The sequence below is a fragment of the Melopsittacus undulatus genome, chromosome 4 (assembly GCF_012275295.1).
Source record: "Melopsittacus undulatus isolate bMelUnd1 chromosome 4, bMelUnd1.mat.Z, whole genome shotgun sequence".
NCBI lineage: Eukaryota > Metazoa > Chordata > Aves > Psittaciformes > Psittaculidae > Melopsittacus > Melopsittacus undulatus.
The window spans coordinates 23086200-23109738 of NC_047530.1; the positions used below are offsets into that span (position 1 = coordinate 23086200).

At 37.7% G+C, this 23539-nt stretch overlaps 1 protein-coding gene across 1 annotated transcript in view; it reads right to left on the minus strand.

The window, feature by feature from the left end:
* TRAF3 (TNF receptor associated factor 3) overlaps positions 1–23539 on the minus strand; it is a 62667-nt gene that overhangs the window by 24382 nt on the left and 14746 nt on the right. The window contains exons 3-5 of the mRNA XM_005149562.3: positions 18871–19014; positions 4516–4772; positions 1472–1523 (exon numbers count right to left, since the gene is read on the minus strand). Coding sequence (XP_005149619.1) covers positions 1472–1523; positions 4516–4757 — 294 coding nt within the window. The 5' untranslated portion in view covers positions 4758–4772; positions 18871–19014. The remainder of the gene's footprint in view (positions 1–1471; positions 1524–4515; positions 4773–18870; positions 19015–23539) is intronic.

Consider the following 23539-nt stretch of genomic DNA (forward strand, 5'->3'; position numbering starts at 1 on the left):
GCTTGCCAAGAAAAGGCCTGCATAAACTGGAACTTTACATTGTTTGGGAAGCTGGTGTATTAGGCACAGTAACGATATGACAAAGAGCCAAAGCACAATGGTGCAGAGAGAAAGGACTTTATGGAAGGCAGTCCCACAGTGACTAGACTGGTTACTTGGAACTCAAACTTTGCTTACACTGATCAAGGGCTTTTCAGTCTCTCATGCTCTGACAGTGAAGAGGGGCACAGGAAGCCAGGAAAGAGCCGAGACAGGACACCTGACCCAAACTAGACAAAGGGGTATTCCATACCACAGCTCGTCATGCCCAGTATATAAACTGGAAGGGAGTTACCTGGAAGGGCAGATCACTGCTCAGATCAGGCTGGGTATTGGTCAGTGAGTGGTGAGCAATTGTATTGTGCATTACTTGTGTGTATTGGTTTGGTTTGTTGGTTTTGGGTTTCTTTTTTCCCCCTTTTATTTACATACTCTCTCCCCCTGTTATTTTCCTTATCATTAGTAGTAGTAGCTTTATAGTATACTTTAGTTATTGGATTGTTCTTATCTCAACCCATGGGGTTTACATTCTTTCGATTCACATCCTCATCAATCCCAGAAGAGCAGGGAGAAGAAAGAGGGTTGAGCGAGTGGCTGCATTGTAGTGAGTTACCAGCTAATCTTAAACCATAACAGGATCCCAACCATGTCAAAACTGAATTATGCTGAGTACTGTTCAGAAAACTATTCTGAGTTAATAAAAGCAGAGATTAATGTACCTACTAATCTTTTATCAAAACCTGCTACAAGTATTTACTTAGGCAGGAAAGACTACCGACATACAGAATTTACTAAACGTTTCAGAAAAATCTAATGTAAAAACTGCATAAACCATGTACTATGTCAAAAATAATTTTCTCTGCCCTCAGCCTTTCAAAGGCTAAGGCTTTCAAAGGCAACACAAGTTTTGCTGTGAAAAACACGAAAGAGGGTATCAGCAAAGTAACATCCATATAAGCATGTGATTCTATTACAGCTACTGTAATTCTATACTGTTGTTGTTCCAGTGTGGTTCACAGAACAACACACTGTAAAAACAAATCAGTTTAACAGTAGACACTGGAGCCTAACCAGGAGTAAGGTTTGCCTAGATCTGTCACATCTCTTCATCCACAGGAGATGCAATATTTCTTACCATCCTCTCAGCTGACAGGGAAACAACTGCAATGTGTTCCTGCAACTCCCAGCTATGAAAACAAGTTGTGACACCTGGCTGGACCATTAGGGTTGAAGCTGACATGTTTTCTACCATGTGGTTAACAGTAAAAGTGAGCTGTCTTCCTACATAAAATACATGGTTTATGTTTTATAACATAACTGTCTTCCTCAGGTAGCTTATTAGGCTTACAAAATAATTGCCACAAAGCAGTAACACATCTTAGGTACACCACACAATTCAATACACTTGAATAAGAAACAATTTTAACAATACCTTATCTTTTACTATGCTTTCTTGACACGCTGTACATTTTGGACTAGAAGAACTAGAGAAAAGAAAACAGAAAAGCTATTTTCACTCATCTGAATTTCTGTAGTACAAAAATTTCTCTTTATGAGGCACCTAAGATTATTAAATATATTTTATAATCATTAACAGTGGATATAGTTCATTATAATGAGATAGTATGTTATTTAAAAAATGGAACACTGAGTTTTCAGTGGGCAGTATCTGACATTCTTTAGGAAACAGACCACCACAATGCCTCCAGCCAACTGTGCAGTAGTTTTCTTCAGGGCTGCACAATTAATTCCCTATTATACAGTCTGTGCCCCATCCGCAATTTTCAACACTTCTCAATCTATCTGTGCAAACAGGCAAAATATTGTCTTTTCAATTATCTAGTCCTTTTGCAAACAACATCGCATTAAACTTTACTCTCTCTGACAATCAATTATACATTTCTTTTCAGGGTAAAAAAAAAAAAAAAAAGAGAAAAAGAAGTATTTGTGTCCATATCCTTCAAGTCTGTTCTGGTTTTAGCAACTATTACAGATCCTTGATCCCTCCTTTATCTGAACTATTGCACTGTAGCTGTCTTGGTAATCTAATTACTAAACTTGTGATCTCTTAGAGGGCATGCAGGTTGAAAACAGAGCAGTCTATGAACAGAAACTGGAGTGTAGGAAACCTGGGCTCCTACAGCTGCTTCTGTCTCTGACCTGCTAAGTGTCATAGTGTAAATCTCTCAATTCCTTTTTTGCTGCTTTTCTCCATGTAAAATGGGAGCAGCCACACTGATCTCCCCTGTAAAGCACTAAGATGTGTGGATGGAAAGCAGCAGGGTAAAAGCTAGGTAAGTTCTTTCATAAAGTGACTCACTGACAGGCTACATCAGTTGAGGCTGCTAGCAGCAGTGCAAATCAGTGTCAAAGGCTGAGCAAGTTTGATTATGTTATATAATCTGTGCAGTTATTTCAAATCATCTCAGTGGTTTCTGCTCCTTGCACTGATCATTCCATGTCTCGTCAGATTTCTGAGCATCTGCACTACCTTGCAGATTCCATATCTGCAATATTTTTATATATATAAAAAAAAGGGGGGACGAGGAGGTAACTGATCTACTTGAGGGCACAGAGTATTTAGTACAATGTCACTCTTTCCTGCCTCTTACTGAATTTACTCAAGCATACCATTTGCTCTTTTAAACTACTGCTGCATACTGAGCAGACATCTTTACCAAGTTATCTACAGACTCCCAATTCTATATCCTCAAATAACCCTGTAACAGAAGCTGCTAGCATATAACCAGTGAGTATGTGTGCAGCAACGTATCACCATTGAATGAAAAATTTTGTGCCAAATACAGAGGCAACGTAAATTGACTTTGCTTCCACTTCTATGGCACACTTTTAATTTCTCAAAAAAGGGAGCTGCAAATTTTCATAAAGGATTTGTCTGCAACGAGCACTTAAATACCGTGAAATAACTGGTCTCACCAATGAATTCTTTTCAATACCACACAGGTTGGAAAGTCAGGAAGGTAAAATTACACATACTCCAGCTGCACTATAATAAGCACATGCACACATCTCATAGCAAGGAAGAAAAATTGTCCAGATTCCAGCAATGCCAGAATCGTTACTACTTGGGTTGTTAAGGATCTGCTCTGTCCATCCGCACATACCCAGGCATGGCAGGTGTTTGCTTTTCTGCAGTCACTGTTATTAACCACATAAGAGTCTTTCAAAACATACATTCAGAAACCAATAACTGCATTTATTAAACACAAATTATACCTCACCTGAAAGGGTGTATTGAAAGCAAACTTGGTAAGGTTTTTTTGTTGTTTTAAATTTGACATGCTGTAGCACAAAACCTACGGGAGTGGATTAGTGAGCTATGGACCCTTGTAATTGCCCCGTACAGAGGTTACATTTTATCATGAGACAAAGTAGCATAATATCCTTCAATCTCTTTTGTCATGCTGCATGTACTCTTGACTTACATCTACCTAAAAATACAGTATTTCTAAGTTACATATAAACTAATACTTAGAATCAGGATGGTTATGAAAAGTAAACAGGAGATCACCAAGACCTTCTGAAGTCAAATCCTCTCTGCTAGCAGTGCAGAGTGCAGTGTCCAGTGAGCTCAATCTCTTCTATACCTCTGCTTTCCAAGTAGCAGATGGAAGTACTAACTGCTTATTTACCGCAGCTTGCAGAATGGTCTTCAAATATTAGACCAAGTTTTGGAATCACACTCCTAAATGCTATCAGTAGCAATGCATCAAAATTGAGATGCAAAGAAATATGCTTTAATTGATGCACAGATACTTCTTAAAAACTAGATACTCCTTGAATGACTGCAGTGTTTTTCTTACCTAGACCAGAAAAGATTGCATCCCTCTGTGTTCATCTTACATCTCTAACACCCAATCACCGACTTTACACTCTGGCCCAAACATCCCAGGAATAGGGAAGCAAGCCTTCTAGACCCCGCTGGACTCCACAAAATACACAAGCCCCAGCACACACAGCTAGAAGGGTTATGGGGAAAGGAAGCTCAGTTACACTTATCCAAGGATCCCACCACTCAACTGTAAGGATGGGTCCACAGGTAGGTTATGTACTCCAAGGAACCTCTGCAGGCTCACCTCCTCACACAGACACAATTTTAAGTATATTCTACACCAAATAAGCCATGTCAGCAGTCAGGTGAAATTGCTACTAAGTCTAGGCTCCACAGGCAATGAAATTCTTACACAATACATTACTATATGGTATTAAGCCACTCTAATAACCATTGAAACATTACTGATGGAAGGCTTAGTTGTCTCATCCTGACCCAGAGCAGAACACAAATGTTTGCACCAGCATACGGATAACAAAAAAATCAAGCAAGCAACAAGCAGAAGGCTGCTTCAAGCCAGGACATTAGCTTAATGTATTCCTAAGACAATGCCGTTCACATTATTTTCAGCAGTTCACAAGATTTAAAGGTATCAACATGTTCAATCGCAACAAAAAACATACCTTAACAAAGCATTCATGCAGGTCTCACAGAATCTGTGCCCACATTCAGTCTGCTTTGGATTGCATAAGATGAGGTGACATTTTTCACATTTATACTTATCCTCCACAGCATTTACAAATTTCTCTTTGTAGCCACCTTGCTCTGGAACATAAATCGACGCTGAAGGACTGCGATCAGGATTGGCTCTTTGTTGCACCATTTCTACAGATAAAGGGGGCTCTGTCTTCTTACTGGTGTCCATGCTCTAAGGTAGTTGCTGCGAAGCAAAAATGAGAAAACTTCTGAGAAATTAAGAGCTCTTTTTCCATTCAAATAAAATAAATACAGCATCTCTGAGAGACTACATAAAAACAGAAAGCACAAAGAACAGACATCATGTGAACATAATGCATTCATAACTGCCTAAGTATATTAAGTATAGCAAGTCTATAAAATATTCTACATTTTTCAAAGCCTCCACAAGGTCAAGGATTAAAACCTATTTCTGAAAGCAAAGTGTTAAGTATGAGCATCACTCAGAAAAAATAAGAATGCAGCTTGCATTCTTCCTTATCTTTCTCTAAAATATATCCTTAATATTGAAGTTGTACCATTAGAGGAAGCAGCAAGGAGTGTGGTGGAGAAGCTGTACTGGTACAGGACCACACACTACACAATTTAGATGCTACTGTAAAAAAAAAAAATAAAAAAGTAATCAAACAAAACAAACACAACCACCAGTGTCTTATAGAGGGTATCTGGAGTCTACACAGCTCCACTGCTACCTTTTCCTGTCTATTCCACGCAATAAAAAAGGGTAAGACATGCTGCTTTAAGTCTGCTTTAGAACAACACAACAGGTTTTTACCTATCAAACACTTTCCAACCTTCTCATTACACATCCCCACCTGAAGACAAGAGATGATACAAGACTAGCTGGCAGACCAGAAAAGCCTATATAACATGGCCACTTGATGAATTCACCAGGACTAAGAACAACTGACAGGCGGCTGAGAAAATAACACAGTTGAAGACTGAATTACAGTACCTATTAACTTGGACTACGATTCTTCTAGGTCAGCATGCAAAGCATGAGCAGAGCAGCAGAGCAAGAATACCTGAGGTTAAATTTTAAAACCTGTTTTCAATAATTTCCTTGCTTATCTTGTAGCCAAACAAGTGTAAATGGTCATAAAAACCCTCAGCACATGTAAGAGAAAGCACAGTTGGAGGATACAACACTTATTACTGGATATTTACAAGAGAAAGACATACTTCAATTCTCCCTCCATTAACTGACACTTGAAATATAAACCTATTGCTATAGTTGCCTCAAGTGTTACTGTTAAAATTCAGTTTTAAGAAGATGAATGAAGAAATGAGGCCCAGTTCACTTATAAAAGTATGTCCACCAATACCACAATGGGAGTCAAATGCCTCACATCCCAAATTCTCAAACCTTCTCGTACACAGTTCCAATGATCTCTTGTCTTCCCTTGCTAAGCCCAAAACAAGTAACTGTAATTAAACATATTTTCTTGTAGACCATTTTTTGCATCTATACTTCTGGTATAGAGTTCTCCATGGAAACTAAACAGAGAAGGAATTTTTTTCATTTCTGCTGCCAACTGCTATTTCTAGAAACAAAAAGAATCATTGAGACTTATCTCTGATTCCATTTTATGTCTTTATCAGCACCAGCTGAGCAATGGTATAGTGTTCAGCGAAGGATCCCCACTTCATTGCCCCCTCACTTCACTGCCCCTTACCCCAGGGGAAAACATCTCTCTATCACTGTCAAACACAACGCCCACAGAAGCCATCCTCGTATCTCAATACACAGATCTGATGACTGGGTTAAAAAAAAAAAAAAAAGGAAAAAAAAAGCCCTACAAAAACCAAACCCAAGAACCCCAACCCCCAAAATCCCAAAACAGCTTCTACAATGACTGAAAGAGAACTAGAAATTCTGGCCTATAATTTCAATTAATGTCTGCCTGTTCCTTGTGTATTCTTCAAAGACAGCAGGGTCTAATGCCTTGGCAGAACAAGGGAGGGGAGAAGAGGGGAAATGGGGAAGAAACAAAACAAACTATCAAAAAAAAAAAAAACCAAAACCAACCAAACAAAAAAAAACCCAACATAAAAAGCAACCAACAAAATAAATAAATCCATAAATAAAAATAAATCCATGCTGAACCAAAAGTAACTTGCATTTCTCATTAATGATGAGACTCAAAATTACTTCAGTCCAGGGAAGTAAGCAAAGCCTCAACTAGAGCTTCGAGCGCAAGCATAAGAAAACCCAAACCCAAGCAAACAAAAAAAGGAACCAACCACCAACAAAAACAGGTAATGATGACACTGAAGAGGCAATTCAAGAGACTGCAATCAGCACACAAGAAATGAGATGTGATGCTGAGAATTAGAGTCTGAGAGATAGGAGGTTAAGAGAAGTGCCATGAGTGAGAAAGGAAAGCAGTTGATGAAAGCAGACTAGATTTAGAGACTGCCTAAGGCATGACTTCCATCATTGAACATCTGTGGCTGCATAGGGGGAAACCCAGTCAGGAGCTTAGCCACAACCACTGCAGTTAGAAAAGGGTATTAGCAAGACAGGCAAAAAGTGCAACTCCATTAACATCCAGACTGGTGAAACTTATTTATCTATGGATCTGCTTCTTGTGGGTAACTGTGGAAAAAGCTTCACTTACAGCTTGCTGTTTAGAAATCTGTTTTTTCAGTTCTCCAATTTATAATTTGTAAATAGATACTAATGCCTCTTTTCCCTCTGCAATTACAATATTGTTTCATATTCAATATCTCTACCATTCTGTCAACTCTTGAAGTCAAAAGCCAGCTTCAAGCATACTGACTAGCAAGAACAACAAAGGGACATGATTTTCCTTAAAGTGCCAGAATGAAACAATGCCTGATTCTAACCCACAGAAGAAATTAAGAGAAAGAGACACTAAAAGAGATGCTGACAGAACTGGCAGGTCAACAGAGCACAAAGTTCCTGAACTTAGAAGCCAAAAGCACAATTTCTTCATGGAAACCGAGTAATTAGTTACAAGGAGGCAGGCAGTGGTAAGAAAGAGAATATTCAAGATTTAACTAAGGAAGAGTACCGAATGCCACATGAGCAGCAGGTGAGAGTTTCAGAGAGACATGAAACTGCTCAGGGGCTGAACTGTCATCTGTCAAGAAAGATTTCATAACAAAATAAAACACACAGGGCTCCATAGGATGCCACTTTGGGAATTAATGTGTTGGATATCTTGTCACAGAAAACAACCAGAAAGCAATGATAAATGATAAACAAACATTTCCACTGCCACCCATTTGCAAACAGCTTTTTATTATGGTTTTCATCCCACTACAGGGTGTCATCTGCAATGTCTCCTTTTCCTTTTCAGGAACCTTTAACAGCAGGACTCAGATTATACTCCCATAACCATGTTTCAAACTGCCAACAAGAAGCAATTTTGAAGTCACACCTCAGTAAGATACTATGCACTTACTGCAGTGAAGATAACACACTTCCAGAAAGCAGGAAGAGGAGCCTGGCTGTAACATTCAAGATAGACTGGTTCTGGTGGGGCCGTCCAATTCCTAAAGGCACAGCAAGCTGCCATCAAGTCAAAGACTGGTTCTTGTTCAGCAACCTAATCTTAACTCCTAAATCACCACTATCTGTTTCTTAAGCTCAAGTTTCTTATCCCTGAGGAAAATAATCACAATAAAATAACGTGACTTTTAGATGTTTCTTAAAACTGTTAAATCTTGGACAGTCACCTTTGAGGACATAAGCACATAAAAAGCATCACAGCCACCAAGGTCAGTTCTGTCCACTGTCGATTACATTCTTTCAGCCACCTTTCCTGCAGTCAGCATATGTTGATATTCACGCTTCTGCAGAGTAAGATACTCTTCTGGTCATCAGACTGGAGACAATACCTGCTCCAGTCTGTCAAGTCTCATTAAGCTCCATTTTTATCAGTACTCTGTTCCAGCACTAGAGGAATTCATGTATTTGAGGCTAAACTTCATAATATTTCAACCCATATATGTTGTAATAATTTTTGGTTACTTAACTCATACTAACATTAGTACAGAGGGTTGGAAACTGGAAGCAAAAGTGAATTTACTTAAACAGGTGTTCCAAGAATTAGAAAGCATGTGAGTTCCCAAACAAAAAAGCATCTTATTCTGTCCTCATTTAAGCAAGGATGCTGTTCTCACCAGAGGGGGCAAACATCGCTTTCTTTTGTTATTATTTGCTCTTTGGAAATAAAACCAATTTGCAACATAGAAATACAATAAAGCTGCTATTAAAAAAAAACAACAAAAAAAAACAAAAAACAACAAAACCCAAAATAAATGTGCATCTTAAAAGGGAAAAAAAAAAACCCAAAATGAATAAACAAACAAAATAACTCTTACATAATATAAAGCACCCCAAAAATCAATAGCAATAAGGACCACAGGATTTGGAATGTAGCAAGCTCTGCATGAAGACAGTTTCAATATACTGACAATACAAAAAAAATAAGCTTCTGTCAAGCTTTAAAATCCAAAAAGATCAAGAAGTTATTTGAAGTAAATGCTTTTGTAACATTACCAGAGAACAGGATAACAGAAGACTCAATTAATTTGGTTATTACTTAGAACAGAAAAGCTTTATTGATTAAATTACAATTTGCACTAAGAGCAGAAGTTACTCAAACAGAACAGCACTGCATGCATAATATCTAAATTAAGCTCTCAATAAGAAACCTGAAGCTGGACAGGAAGCTAAAGATTGCAGCAGAAAAGAGACCAACAACATTCAAAAAAGTTGGTACTTTTTTATCTTAAAAGCTTAAAACCAAACTTCAGCATCTTATCCTAATTAGATCATTTTGCTTATTGGTAGCAACTGGTATGTTATTTTAGTCTAGTTTTTAATGAGATAGGGCTTGTGATTGTGCCATCTCTCCTCCCAGCCTCCCAAAAACATCTGGGAACCAACTGGACAGACAGGTTTCATGAAATCGAGCAGCTATGTGGGGAACAGAAAGAGAAACTTAGCATAGTGCTCCAGTGAGTAAAAGGCTGTTAAAGTGCAAACTCAATCATCACCACCTCTGCGTGGTCTATCAATTGGCCAGTCAATACACAATTACATTCAAACCCGCCAAGACCACCTGATCCCTCTTACCCAGGCAAACTTCATGGTCTTAGCCTCCTCCAGTATTACAATGACAGAGAGTGGGCTGGAGGTATTCTTTCTTTCTTTTTTTATTAAGTACAGAGGAGTATATATACAAAAAGGAATGTAAAGCACAGATCAGCCTGAAAACAACCTTCATCAGTTTCACTCTTCACAGAATTCTCTTCTGTGCTTTACAGGATACTCTCAGAGAACCAGGTGATCAGGCACCTGGGCTGGTATTTCCAGTTTCTCAGTCTTCCCAGACAACATGCTTTCTATTGCTAAGAATTATTGCTTCAGGTTATCACACTGAAATCTTTTATCTTAAAATTAAATTCTTATAACAATCTGAACTTTCCTTTGTCTTATATTTCATCAGTTCATAGTTTCTAATAAAATCCTAGCACATACTTACATCTGTCTTTCACCATCTTTTAGACAAGTCTCCCGACTTGGTTCTGCTTCTACTTCTGAATGCAATTATAACACGCAACATATACTGTCATACCTTGGTGACTGGTTAAAACAATAATGCAGGCTGAAAGCAGTATATCGGTGACAATGTATTACCAATTTACTCAGTGCACACATGTCAAAAAAAAGTAAAACTGAGCAGGGAATCTTCACTCTGGAGCTCTTAAGCATGAAGGTGTCTACTACAAGGAGCCATTCTCTCAACATCCAGCAGCCCCTCAGCCTGGCATTCTGGTAAAAGCCACAGTGTTGAGTCTGGACAGGGGCACACAAGAACAATTGATAAATAAAATGCAAATACTCCACAAAAATACCTAGGCAGTAACTGAGGCAATACTGGGTGGCAGATATGAAAGCAGAGCACTATCCATCCATTTTGATTTGTGTGAGTTCAGAAGTCTTTGCACTTCCACCCTTCTTTTTTGCATATGGGAACTACTTTTTTCCACCCCCACCCCCCCATCCCTCCAAGCACTAGTCATGCTTGAAGCACAATTCACTGTTTCTGTGCAGCATATATAGTACCAGCTAACCAGTGCTGAGGTATTTCCACCACATGCTTTAAGAAAAAATCCTGACAGAGGGTAGGGGAGGACAAGGAAGGGTTGCTGATCACTAACACTGGATATAACTTTACAAAGTGAAAGAGATGAAAACATTCCTTATCTTCTTTTATGCAAAACATTCAATTGCTAAGTCTAATTCCTGCTGAAAATAAAAACAGCATCGATACTTAAAACTTTTTTTTCCTTGTATTAAATTAAATCCGGTATTTTAGCTACTTTAAACTTTGCCATATACTTCCATAAGCATCCATCTTTCTTGCATAAACTAATGCAAGCCAATTGTGAAGAAGACCTTGAGATCATACACATAAGCCAGAAGATTAAGAAAAATCACTACTTGCATATAACAAAATAGGATGGAAGCATTTGAAAACACACAGACAGCATGGAGCATTCTCCACTTGGAAGTCTCTGCAATTTTAAAGCTCTTCACAGCCACTCATTAGTGCAGTATCCTAAAGACACTGAGGTTAGAAGGCACCTCGGGAGGTCATCTAGCCCAACCTCCTCTTCAGAGCAAGGCCAACTTCAAAATTAGACCAGGTTATCCATGACTGAATTTTCAAAAACTCCAAGGATGAAGATACCACAACCTCTCCATGCAAACCTGTTCCAGTGTTTAACACTCCTCTGTGAGGAGTTCTTACTATGGCAATTATGGCATGATATTGCTATGCAGAAAAAAAGCCTGTTCTGATACACAAACTGCTATGTTCTAAAGCAACTAAACCAGATTTTGCCATCGTCTTTATGGCTCTATTCTGTAAAAGTTCTTGAACAAATAGCAAAACTATTTCTGCCTTGGATGGTACAGGCCATTTCTTGTTTTCCTATCTTAACTACAAAACCAGAAGTATAACCAAAATTGTATCTTGATATTCTGGCAAATGAACCACCATGCAAGTCACCTGAATCACAAACATTGTGTATGTCCCACGTTCTAGTCTGCAAGATGACCAAACAGCAGAAAACAAATGGTAAGCTAAATTTCACATTGTTTTATGCTTTTAACCTTTTTATCACTTTCTTTGTCTCTGTTTCTTCCAAAAATGAATCTTCACATTCATGTGAAGTGTCTTACAGGACTAAATAAAACAGCATGCCAGTGCAGGGAATTCAATTTAACAAGCCTGTTAAACTATGCTTTCATGAAAACAGTTCTAGCCCTATTCAGTGTAACAAATTTCTAGATACTAAATAGAAATTTAAACATTGGTTAGATGTGCAAAGCAATTATACCAGCTTTGACAGATGAGAATAGGAATGTTTATAAATAATAATGTAGTATTAACATAGCCTGGAGTATCCAAGAGCCCAGGGACTGGCACTTTCAGTACCTACCCAATAATATGTCGAATAGAATGAACATGCAGTCTAATACATGCTGCACTGATGTGAGGAAAAAAAAACCCATAAGCTTTAAACTATTAACTATTTAAGTATTTAAAAAAGACAGGAGAGGACTAATTCAGTGCGATTTAGGAAAGCTGGTTTTTACATGACACTGTGTTCAACCATCATTTTTTGAAAGGTTAACAACATTCTTTTGAATCGTGATGTAAGGGCTGGCAAAATGGCTTTAAGATTCAGCCTGAGGCAGTAGTAAAACCAAAGTGTTTGTATTTTGACTTACACTTACTATCTACAGCTCTCAATAATTACTTTGCAACCTCAATGGGATACCAAAATACAGTATAAAGTCATTTGAAGTGCAAGAAATCAAAAGCCACTTTTAGAAATCAGAAGGCCTCTTAAGCTTTGAAAGCCTGGGTCACAAGACAACAGATAAGAGACATGTTATCCAAGTGTGCCATGAGCACTTTCTGGTGCATTTTGAATTCCAATTTGTGTCCTTGCCTATGGGTATAAGAGAGAAAAGATAAAACACAAGGTTACTGCATTTCACCTATGAAGCTAATCCGCAGTCGGGATCCGTATTTCTATATCAGGTTTTTAGTAGAAGCATTAAGTAATAGGAGAGAACAGAAGATGATCAGATGATGACAAGACAAAGTGTATTTTAATCTCTTCCTTTGCTGCTCAGAAGTCCATGACTGAGATATATACATGATTCCCTTGCGGAGGAAGTGGATCAACACTGTATTTTTTTGTAACTTCTGTCTCTGTTTACAAACTAAAAGTTCTATCTACCATAGAAGAAAAATATTCAGATCAAATATTCTGGGAAATACCATGATAATCATAATATATCAAATTAAAAAGTAGTTTCCTTTTACAAAAATATTATTTAGATACTTTGAAGAGACAACTAGCAAAACCATTTTATATTTGCATTCTGAATACTCCGGGCTTATGAAAAGTTGTTTCCATCAGTCCAGATTTCCTCTACTTTTCATTTTACAGCAAACCTAGTATTTCCTTTACTTTTCTTACACAGCATAGAAATCATCTGTTCACATGTTACAAGCGGTAATGTCAAATCATACAAAACTCAAAAGAGAAATCGTTCACTCTGTTTCTCATTTATACCTGCTATGACTGGGAAACAGTAAATTTGAACTACTCATCACAAATCCTAACAAGGATCAACAAGGGTTAAGGCAGATGGCATGTTCAAATCATTTTGGACAATGCATACACTGCTAGAAAAAGATGTCTCATCCTCTAGAGACCCAGAAAAGTCCCCTTTTCCTGTCAAAGCGTGCCTTCAAGAAAAATCTGTCACATGATTTACCAGAAACAACTTGCTTTTAAATTATAAGACACCAATGTCTCTCCATCTCTGAAATCACCAAGCAGGAATCAAACAATCTTGCTGCCTTTTAAAATTATCTTTTTTTTCTTTTTTTTTCTTTTTTAATTATTTTTTTTAACAGGACCCATTGATGGCTGCTGGTCTTTTCCATCCTGTTAATCAAACAGATCCTCCGCTTCAAAACTAATGACATTTCAAACGTCTAGCAGAATAGCAACAGATATTCTTCAAATTACAGTCTATCTATCTAGTCTGATGTCTGGCAAGTGCACAAAGAATACTATCTGCATTGCCAATTTCTGGCTGAGTGCATCTGTGCTGTCTCTTAATGAATCCAGCCTTGAAATCTAAGAAAAGCAGAGGTACTATCTCTCTCAAAATTCTTTACCTCAGCTTCTACAGTTTTTAGAAGGTATCTGAAAGTGTCAGAGACCAACAAAATAAAAATAAAGGCACTTCAAGAGGTTTATTATAAATAATTAAAGGAAAAGTACCTTCTCAAGAACCCCCGAAATATGAGTTAATCTAATTTTAAAATGCAGCTCATCTTTAATAAAATAATCCTCCCAGGAAATTTTGAACACAGCAGAGTATAAAGGAAGCTGCAACTGAAACAGAATGCAACTTCAACATTGCTCTGCACTTCATGAGTCCAACACTGAAATAGAACACTGTGGAACTAGAAATGGCCATCCCAGGAAACTGAGATCATAGTATCTATCTCACTTCCACAAGAAGTGCTTTCCACTCTAAGTATGCTTTCCAAGGCTACATCCAAAGCTAAATCAATCAATCTCTCTACCCTGTCTCCTATGGAAACTAACCCTCATCAAACACTTCCTGCTCAGCCATTTTACCCAGTTGAACACTGCATACTATAAACACAGATGAGAAAGAACTACTTTTTCACACTGCCCTAAATACTCATCAAATTCTAGAAACTAACAGCAGCAAGTGACATCATAAAAAAATTTATTCAACATTGAAGTGCCTGGAAGACATTCATTCACACACAGATCTCAATAATCTTAAATAGATTTTTCCACCATTCTAGAGGATGTCTTCAGCTTTGCCTAAAATCATTGCTTCTTCACGAAAAAGGGGCCTACAGGCAACTCTCTTGTCATTTGCCTGTATTTTATTATTTATCAGAATGTGACAGAAGACAAAAACATTATCCATTTATTCAACCAAGTGACAGCAGGTTTAACTTCAGTGGTTTCAGTGTTTATACTGTATACTTCACTGTTTTATGTGCATTTTCTATGACCAACATCTTGAATTTTAGGAAAAGTGAGGGAGGGTATTTTGTTGTTAAGGTTTTTCTATTAGAGAGGGGGGAAAAAACTTCCACACAAAACCAAAACAAAACAATGAAACATATTTGTAAATGGAACCTGGAAGAGAAAACAAACACGGGAAGGAGGGAGAACTAAAAAAGGACAAGGGGGAATGGCTTTACACTGGAAGAGTACATTTAGATTAGTTATTAGAAATTCTTTACTGTGAGGGTGGTGAGACACTGAAGAGGTTGCCGAGAGAAGTTGCCTCTAGAAGTGTTCAAGGCCAGGCTGGATGGGGCTTTGAGCAACCTGGTCTAGTGGAAGGTGTCCCTGCCCATGGAACTAGATGATCTTTAAGGTCCCTTCTAAACCAAACCATTCTATGATACTATGATTCTACTTATCTAGTAAAAATATGTATGTTGAGTATGTTGAGAAGGAAAAAAACAAGGTTTGGAGGAAGTCACAGACCCTGTCTTGTCAGAATATTCAGAACAAGAACTTCACATTCACTGCTATCTAAAGCATTTTTTACCTTTATAAATACGTTCACAGATAAAGCTGCAGTTTTTGTAACTGAAGATTCAGACTCACAAAACATGTTTCCCAGGAATGCAAGAAAGAGAACTTGTTGCTTCCTTTTGCAGTAAACAAAGGCTTTGTGAATATGCTATTAAAGGCCAAATCTATATAAAACACAAATTCCTTCTGATATATGATACTATTTGTTCTTCCAGCTGCTAAGTCTCATTAAAAGATTCTTTTACCTGGCGCCTGCATTCAATGTCCTAGTTTCTCTTTCAGAGTGTGACTACTTCTCCATATATCAAACAATTTTATTATTTTACCTTGTGAACCATAAGTCTTGTGTTTGCTGCTGCCTACAGGTTTATACCAATTGTTACTCTGACGGTTTCAGATCAACAGATACCGTTGACATCTTGAGAACAAGCCATCTCTACAGTACCAATTCAGACAGGATACTTACAAGGAATATAAAGTTGGCAGTTTTACTTGGAAGTTCTTTTTGCATGCTTAAAGCCAGAGGGCTCCTGTAGTTAGTATTAATGAAATCATGTTCACCTCTACCAAATAAATACTGAATAACTTTGTTTCATGCATTAATGACAATCTAACATTTAAACATGCATTTTTACTTTTGAAAATTCAAACCTGAAAGCATCCAGGTGCTGCACTAGAAACTAAATGAGAATACTCAGAGATTCCTTGGAGAATTTATGCTGATAAAGACTATCTGCTTGCATTATAAAGATCCATGTAGGCATAGCCTACGTATGCAGAATGCAAAGAACAACTTCCAATTGTAAAAAATGACAGGTTTAAAAGTATGCAGAGGGCGTTCACTGTTAGATCAAGGGGATTATGTCCTAAAATTAAAGGTTCTTGCTCCACTAATGACTGTTCAGAGGACAGACTGCAGATTCCTCACTTTTTGCAAATAACTTGTACATAGGCAATGAAGCTTCCAATATTACAGCTGTGGTTTGGAATTTTTCCCCCACCAATTCTATTGAATGGCTACATGATTTTAAGACTTCACATTTCTCCCTCCTTCCCCCCCCCCCCCCCCCCCCCATAAATTAGGCACAATACTGCTTACCTTTTATAGCATTCCTGGGCTCAAGTGATCTGTATCAGTACAAAGTAGTATTTTAGGCTTCTCTTCTAGTAAGATTTGTCCCCAGTCTAAATCCTCCTAGAAGTACTGGTAAGAAATAACCTGCCTGCCCTTCTCAGTTTTGTAAGAGATTTCTTATTCCACAATGCAGCCAAATGCTTTATGAGCTATATGAAGCAATTTCAGGATCTGAAAACACTAGGTATAATATTATACACAAACAACCAGAGAGGTCAAGGTACCCTCATCTTTATATATAAGGAGAACTACCACCTTAACATTATAAATGCTTCTACGAAGAAGCCTTCCTTCTGCTTCACATTGTTCTGGGGGGTTGGAACTAGATGATCTTTAAGGTCTCTTCCAACCCAAACCACTATGATCTTACACTACTGCCTTCAAAATACCACAAGAAAGTGTTAAATTGAATCCAATTAAGAACATATATAAATGTACTTCCTACAACATAGCATAACATCCCAAAATACATCAAAAATGCTGTAATGTGCATCCATGAAGCCAGGCACAATCCAGTTCCTGGGATTCTTTTTCCACCATTAAACAGCCTCTAAAACACACTTGTGGATAAGCTCATTGGCTACAGCACAGGCATCATGTTGTCATTTAGTTCAAGCCTGAGTACACGCTTTCAGTAGACAAAAGTTTTCTAGCAACATACAACAGTTGGAGGAAAAAGAAAAAAAGAAAAATTTAAGAAAAAGGGTAATTCCAAAGTATCTGTCCCCTTCCTATTTCCTCTATACCTCTGCTAACCCTAGAAGTAGTTATTTTGAGGCCAAAAGCAGAAAATTCTTAGGGTTAACTCAAATTGGTGAGTTCTGGAGGTTAATCATATACTGTCAAAAATTGTTTTTAATTTGTTTTTTGTAATCTCCCACTTTTCAAGAGAGGTGTTCAAGAAAAAAAAAATCAGGGATATGTAAACTCACACTCTGTTTTTTTTATAGAGTTTTAGTAATTTATTCTCCTGGGAATTGACAGCACCAGAGTTTTGCTAATCAAAGCTATCACCATCACAGCTACCAGCATAAAGGAAGGCTATCCCATTTTGGAACAAGGATACATTTTTGTTATCAATCCAAACAGCTTCTGTGTTTCATTGAAGTAAGGGATTTCATTAGTGCACTTACAGAGGATAGAGACAGCTGTAATTATGGAAAATCCACAGTATCTTAAATTCAGCTGAATGAGGACAACCCCCAATTTTATCTCTCTTCCCACATGAAAATTTGAAATCTCTAATGACACGGCATCACAGATTTTTTTCCAGATCCTCTCCAGAAACATTTTTTTTTTAAGTGAGCTGAATCTAATAGGCAACTAACAGCTCATCTCTACTAATTCAAACTTTCTGTACTCATATACTACCTTTTATAGCTCCCTTTTTTCTCACTCATCTGCTGAGTTTTGACTAGTAATTTCAGTCAAGGCCTCCACTGCCATAGTCAAGTTTTACATTGAAGCACAACATAAAAATCAACAACACAGATTTTTGCAATATATATTCCTGGTGTCTCTCTCTCTCGCTCAGCAGCAGCACAAAGGAAACAAAGCATTGCACATGGAAATTCAGACCAAAGTCACCAATGTAAATATCATCCTCACAAAAAGTTGCAATACATTTTCATTGCAAGGAGGAAATATTATGTATATGACTAGATGCTGGATTAAAAACAAAGCAGAAAGGAGTTTTCCAGTAAAGTTTGGGATGGCAGGTAAGTAGAAAAATATTCCATACAAGTCCTAACCACCCACTTCAATGCAGTAAAAAGACTGCCCAGGTAAAACATTCTCCTCTATACAAATACTCATGTTTTAGTAGGAGGAAACAAAAATTTGGAAAAAATAAATTAAAATAAAAAATAAAAATCACAAACTCCATAATTAATTTAGTAACAATTTGTTTCCTAGCCATTAACTAGCAAGCTCATAAATGTTGGATTGAGTACAGCCCAGTTCAAACTCAAACAGGCAAAAGAAACCTATGAAAAAAGTACATCTATCTGTAATTCCAAATAATTTTTTCTTCTTCAAAGTTTATCCAACGCTATAAGAACTTTTCCTTTTAGAACAGGTTCACCTTAAGAACAGGTTACAAGACCCTTGTCTATTTAAATATCTCACCAGTATCACAGCTGCTGCCAGAATGACATAAAGGTTGAAATCCTCCATAGTTACCATCTACTTCCCAGCCCAACCTTTGTTCTTACTCACTGCCTCTTCTAACCTCTTCCCTAGCTATCTGCTATCAGGTAAACTACATCAGTCTGTAGATTATATACTACTCCTCACATAACTGCTCTTCTTGACAAAAAACAGAAGAGGCTACAATATTAAAAGTGGAACTGTTAGTTTAAAAAAAGCTCTTGATTTCCAAAGCTTGTGCAACAGTTTTCTTGATCAAATCTGTATACTACTTTTCCTCACACACTAACACCTCTCCCTGCCACCAGATTTGGAAGACACTTTCATTGCTTACATTTCCTTTGTTTTATGTGAATCTCATTTGACCTGCAGTTTGCGGAAAAAGGAGAACGGACTTTCTCAATGCTCTGTTAGCGTTCTCTTGACTCTTGCCAATAAGGAGAGCTTTGCTATAGTCTGCCTGGTTTCTCTTTTTGCCCTAAAGAAAGAAAAATTTAAGTTACACTACTTTTATTCAAAAACCTCTGTAACATATTTCTCAGCATCTGTAAAGTTAGTCTAATGCAATCAAGGAAGCATCAAACTATTTTTAATGATCAACTTTTAAAAGAACAGAAATAACATTACAGATAACGTAACAACACATGATTTTTAAACCACTGTTTTCCTATCCTCCACTACCATTCACAAACAACTCTCAACAACGCAAATTATAGAAAGACATGCACAAAGTAAAAGTAACAGTGAGTTTTTCCTGCCCTTTCACACACACACACGAACTTCTCCACCAGGATAAATTACATGTCGTTACAGACTGCACAAAATCTTCACAGTAGTGCCATTTTCTTGGTAAAAGTCTGTTAAATTCCATTTGGAAACATCAGCCCAATTCTGAAAAGTAATTAATTGTTCTGCAGAGCATTTCTTACAAAAAAAACCCAAATATCTTATGAAAATATTAAACCAGATCATTAAAAGAAAGCAACCTGGTTTGGGGAAGAGGAAAGGAGTCTGAAAGCATAATTAATACTAATCTTAATCAATCACTATCTAAGTGCATTCCTAAATCTGATACTAAAGTTTAGGTACAACAAATGCTATAACAATGTCCAAGCCACCAGTACGCTACATCTTAAATCCCCATGGTCTCTCTCATATTTACACTTCAAGGACAACATTTTGTGACCATGTTACAGTAACCTGACCATTGACCATATATATAGTCAGACCACATTTCTGCAAGAATTTTAGTTTCTCCGCTCTTGCCAATGAGGTTTGCATCCACCTACCACAGAGTCCAACTGTGTCAGTGAACTCCGACAAATCTGAGCAGTTATTCCATAGTGCTAGATGACACTAAGCAATGTGGCAGCAAGGGCCCAACTTGTGAGCAGGTTTCCAGCTGTCATCCTGCACAGAATGCTGTGAAGATGGATCAGCTTCAGCAGTTGCACAGAGGTGGTTAATTAAGTTCAGCCACAGAACCCCATACCTGCCACTAAACGTGCTTGGCTCCATTCCCAGTATCATGTCTAAAGAAAGTGACTTTGTAACAAAAGACCCAGATAACATTTATCTAGTCAGAAAAACTGCCACATACTTCCACAGCTATAGATGAGCCTCCTTTGTGGTGCTCTGATTTTTTAATCTTTGTCAGGTGCTACAATTCACCTTTGGTTCTCAGATAGTGAAAAGGAAAGGCTACTGCTACTAACAAAGTAGCAGCCATGCTACTCTGGCATCATATTAACCAACAGGCTAATCGGTGATTACAGACTGTAGCGAAAGAAACACATTGGCTAAGAAAAGTCTAATCTAGCTCATTCTAGAAACATGGCAAATAACAGTGTGGAAAAATAGCTCAGCACTGAGATTTATAGAAAACTAGAGGAATAAACCTTTAGTCACATGAAAAGAGAATCCGCAACCATACAACACTTTCCCTGCCAAAACAGCATATGAATTCTAAATCAGGCTGTAATTCTTACAGATGTCATGAATGAAGTATGAATTTCTGTGCTAAACATTCATATAGTAACTCAGCAAGAAATTTACATTCTAAAACTCTTATAAGCTCCCATTCCAAGTTTAGGCACCAGTTACGATTGGTTACTGGCCATGAATATTCTTAACTGTAAAGCTGAATTTAGCATGGGGATTATTGCACTTCCAGCCTCTCCTTTCTCTCCCAACACTACCCCTTCCAATTTACAGAAAATTCAGGCACCTCCAAGGTTTCATTCTTACTAACAAGTGCACTCCACTGCTAAACAGCAGCATTAAAACAGTGTTATACCTTTAATATTCTGCATTAAAAACATCCAAAGGTATGGATAAGAAAGGACTGGGTTATTAGCTCTTGAGATGAACATAAAAAGAGGAACATTTCCAGAACACTGCTCTTGAAAACAATTCCTTATTATATTAGATAACCAAAATGAAAACTGACTCCAAAAAAAAATATTTCAATACATACAAAGTACAAATAACTGTTTGACAACTTTAATACACTAGATTATTCAGGGAATGTATTACAATGAATTTCAAAGAGTTACAAGCAATAAGAAAGGTAATCAAAACTTTTACTTGCCAACAGAACACAGTTAGTGTTGCATGCTACAACATGCAGAAATTATTTCTATTATCCTCTGTGTTAGGAAACAAAAAGTACCTTACCTTATCCTCCACTCGCTGAGCACAGAGGATTAAAACCAAAGCATTAGGCAGAAACTGCAAGTGTTTCCCATCAACAAAAAAACCAAGCCACTGCATCTATAAACTTCATGGATATTCACCATGCCATGCACACACTAAGGACACTTAATGCAAACTTATCCACATCCTTTTTTTGAAAGCAGTCAGATCTCTGAATTGGAAACCTGAAAGCAGCCGTTCATTACCTCTTGCTTCAAAATGCACATCTCAGCAACACAACCCTTCAAGAGGCTCCAACATAGCTTGATTTCCTCTCCTTATAATTCCCTCCTTGCCAATTACTGCACTGTTGGGGGGAGGAAGGGGGAAATTATTTTCTTCCTTTTTTTTTTTAAGTTGTTTCTTATATTTAGTGACTTCACTGCTTGTAAGTTGTATTAAAACTACCTTTTAGTCTCATAACCCCTAATATTTTAAGGGATTAAAGATAATAAAGAAGTATTTTAAGGTTTGTGGGGTTTTGGGATTTTCTGGATTTGGCAGAGGGAGATACAGTGCATTTTTTGGCTTTGCTGCTTAAATTAGGGAGTTTAGTCAATTAACTATTTTAACACTTGGATGCTTTTCCCATACAATTAAAACTGCCATGATTACACAGCAGCAACATTTGCTAGACAAATGCCCCCAGCAGGGCATTTGTAATTATTTCCCAAGTGTTCCACAACAGCAGCTAAAGAATACATTTGAGTATTAAAGAAGCTTTCACAGGAGACCTGAAGTTGGAAGGGACATCTGGATATCATCTAATCCACCCCCCTGCTCAAGCAGGGTCAGCTAGAGCCAGCTGCCCAGAATGGTGCCCCATAAGGCTTTGAATATTTGCAGAGAGTGACTCTAGTACCACTCTGGGCAGTCTGCTGCAGTGTTTGAGCACCCCAAAAGTTTTCCTTGTCTTCAGATGGAATTTTATGGGGGTTTTTTGTTTATTGTTTGGATTTGGGTTGTGGTTTTTTTGTTTGGTTGTGGGTTTTTTTGTTATACCCATTACTTCTCTGGACATTCGGATTCTAATTTATACTTGGTTAGTATATATCTCCCCCTTGCTTTTTCATTCTCCACAGCTGCATTTAAGAGCAAAGAGAGCCAACAATGAGCCTTCAGTGTCAATCAGACAGTTGTTGGCTTATTTGCAACAATGGGCTCATCATTTCTTTCTCCCCGCCTTCCCCCTGCATCCTGCAGAGCCAGGCTCAAGGCCAGGTCCCTAAGCCCATAGAAGCCCAGCTGCCTACCATCAGCAACCTATTATTCCTTGAGATCCATGTCCTCCATGGGGGAGGATCCTGTCTAGCTTTTTGTGGTTTGGCCTCACTGGAACATTAAGCAGATCTGAACACATGCTGACAATGGCATGGAAAGCTCAGAAGCCCCCAGCAGCTCTTCAGTACTTCCCTTCTGCTGCAGCCCCCTAGAAAAGGGGTAGTAGCCAGCATTCAGAGAAGTGATAAGCAGAAAGGAAATGGGAGAGTTTGGAGGCAGATGCATCCTTTCAGGGTTTGGCTCACAGCAGTGAAGACTCGTTTCAACAAGGCTTACACTGGCCTTTTAAAGAAAAGGTAATGGCCAACAAAGGTACAGACTCACACAATAAACATACCTAATACCCACTCTCCCACCCATAGAATGGTGAAAAATTAATTTCTCACAGCTGTGCACAAGTCCTTTGCTTACTCTTCACAGGGTCTCCTGAGCTTTTGCTGCACTATAACAGGGTTTTCTTGGTTGTTTTTTCTTTTTTTTTTTTCTTTTGTAGCACAGCTCAGTTAAAATTGAAATTCCCATAATGGACAGCATACAGTCAGTTTAGGCTTCCAAAGTTTAGTTCATTTTAGTTTAAGTTTGTCCCTACTAAAAATAATTTATTTAACACTAAAGGTCACATTCATTTTTAAATCTCTTTCTTGATTTGTAAATCAAACATCACCTACCACATTTAAAAAATATAATACTGAATTTGAAAAAGGGAAAGGCTGTGTGGGCTTTGAAACAGAAATAACCCCAAAGAATAGAAAAGAGCTATCAGAGGCTTTCAGCACGACTTAGAGCACTTCTGCACATTACGTACATATTCTCCTTCGTTGAGGAACAAATATAATGCTTCCTTTCCTTGATCCTACCTGGACACCTACCAAGTTCCCATTCTCTTTGCATACTCATGTATGTATTACCTTGTATAACATGATTTCAGTCTTAAGCTGGGAATTGCAAAAAGTAAAAAATAACTAGATATAAGGAACACAAAAAAATATCTCAATAAAGCTGGGGGAAACAGGATTAAAAATATTAAT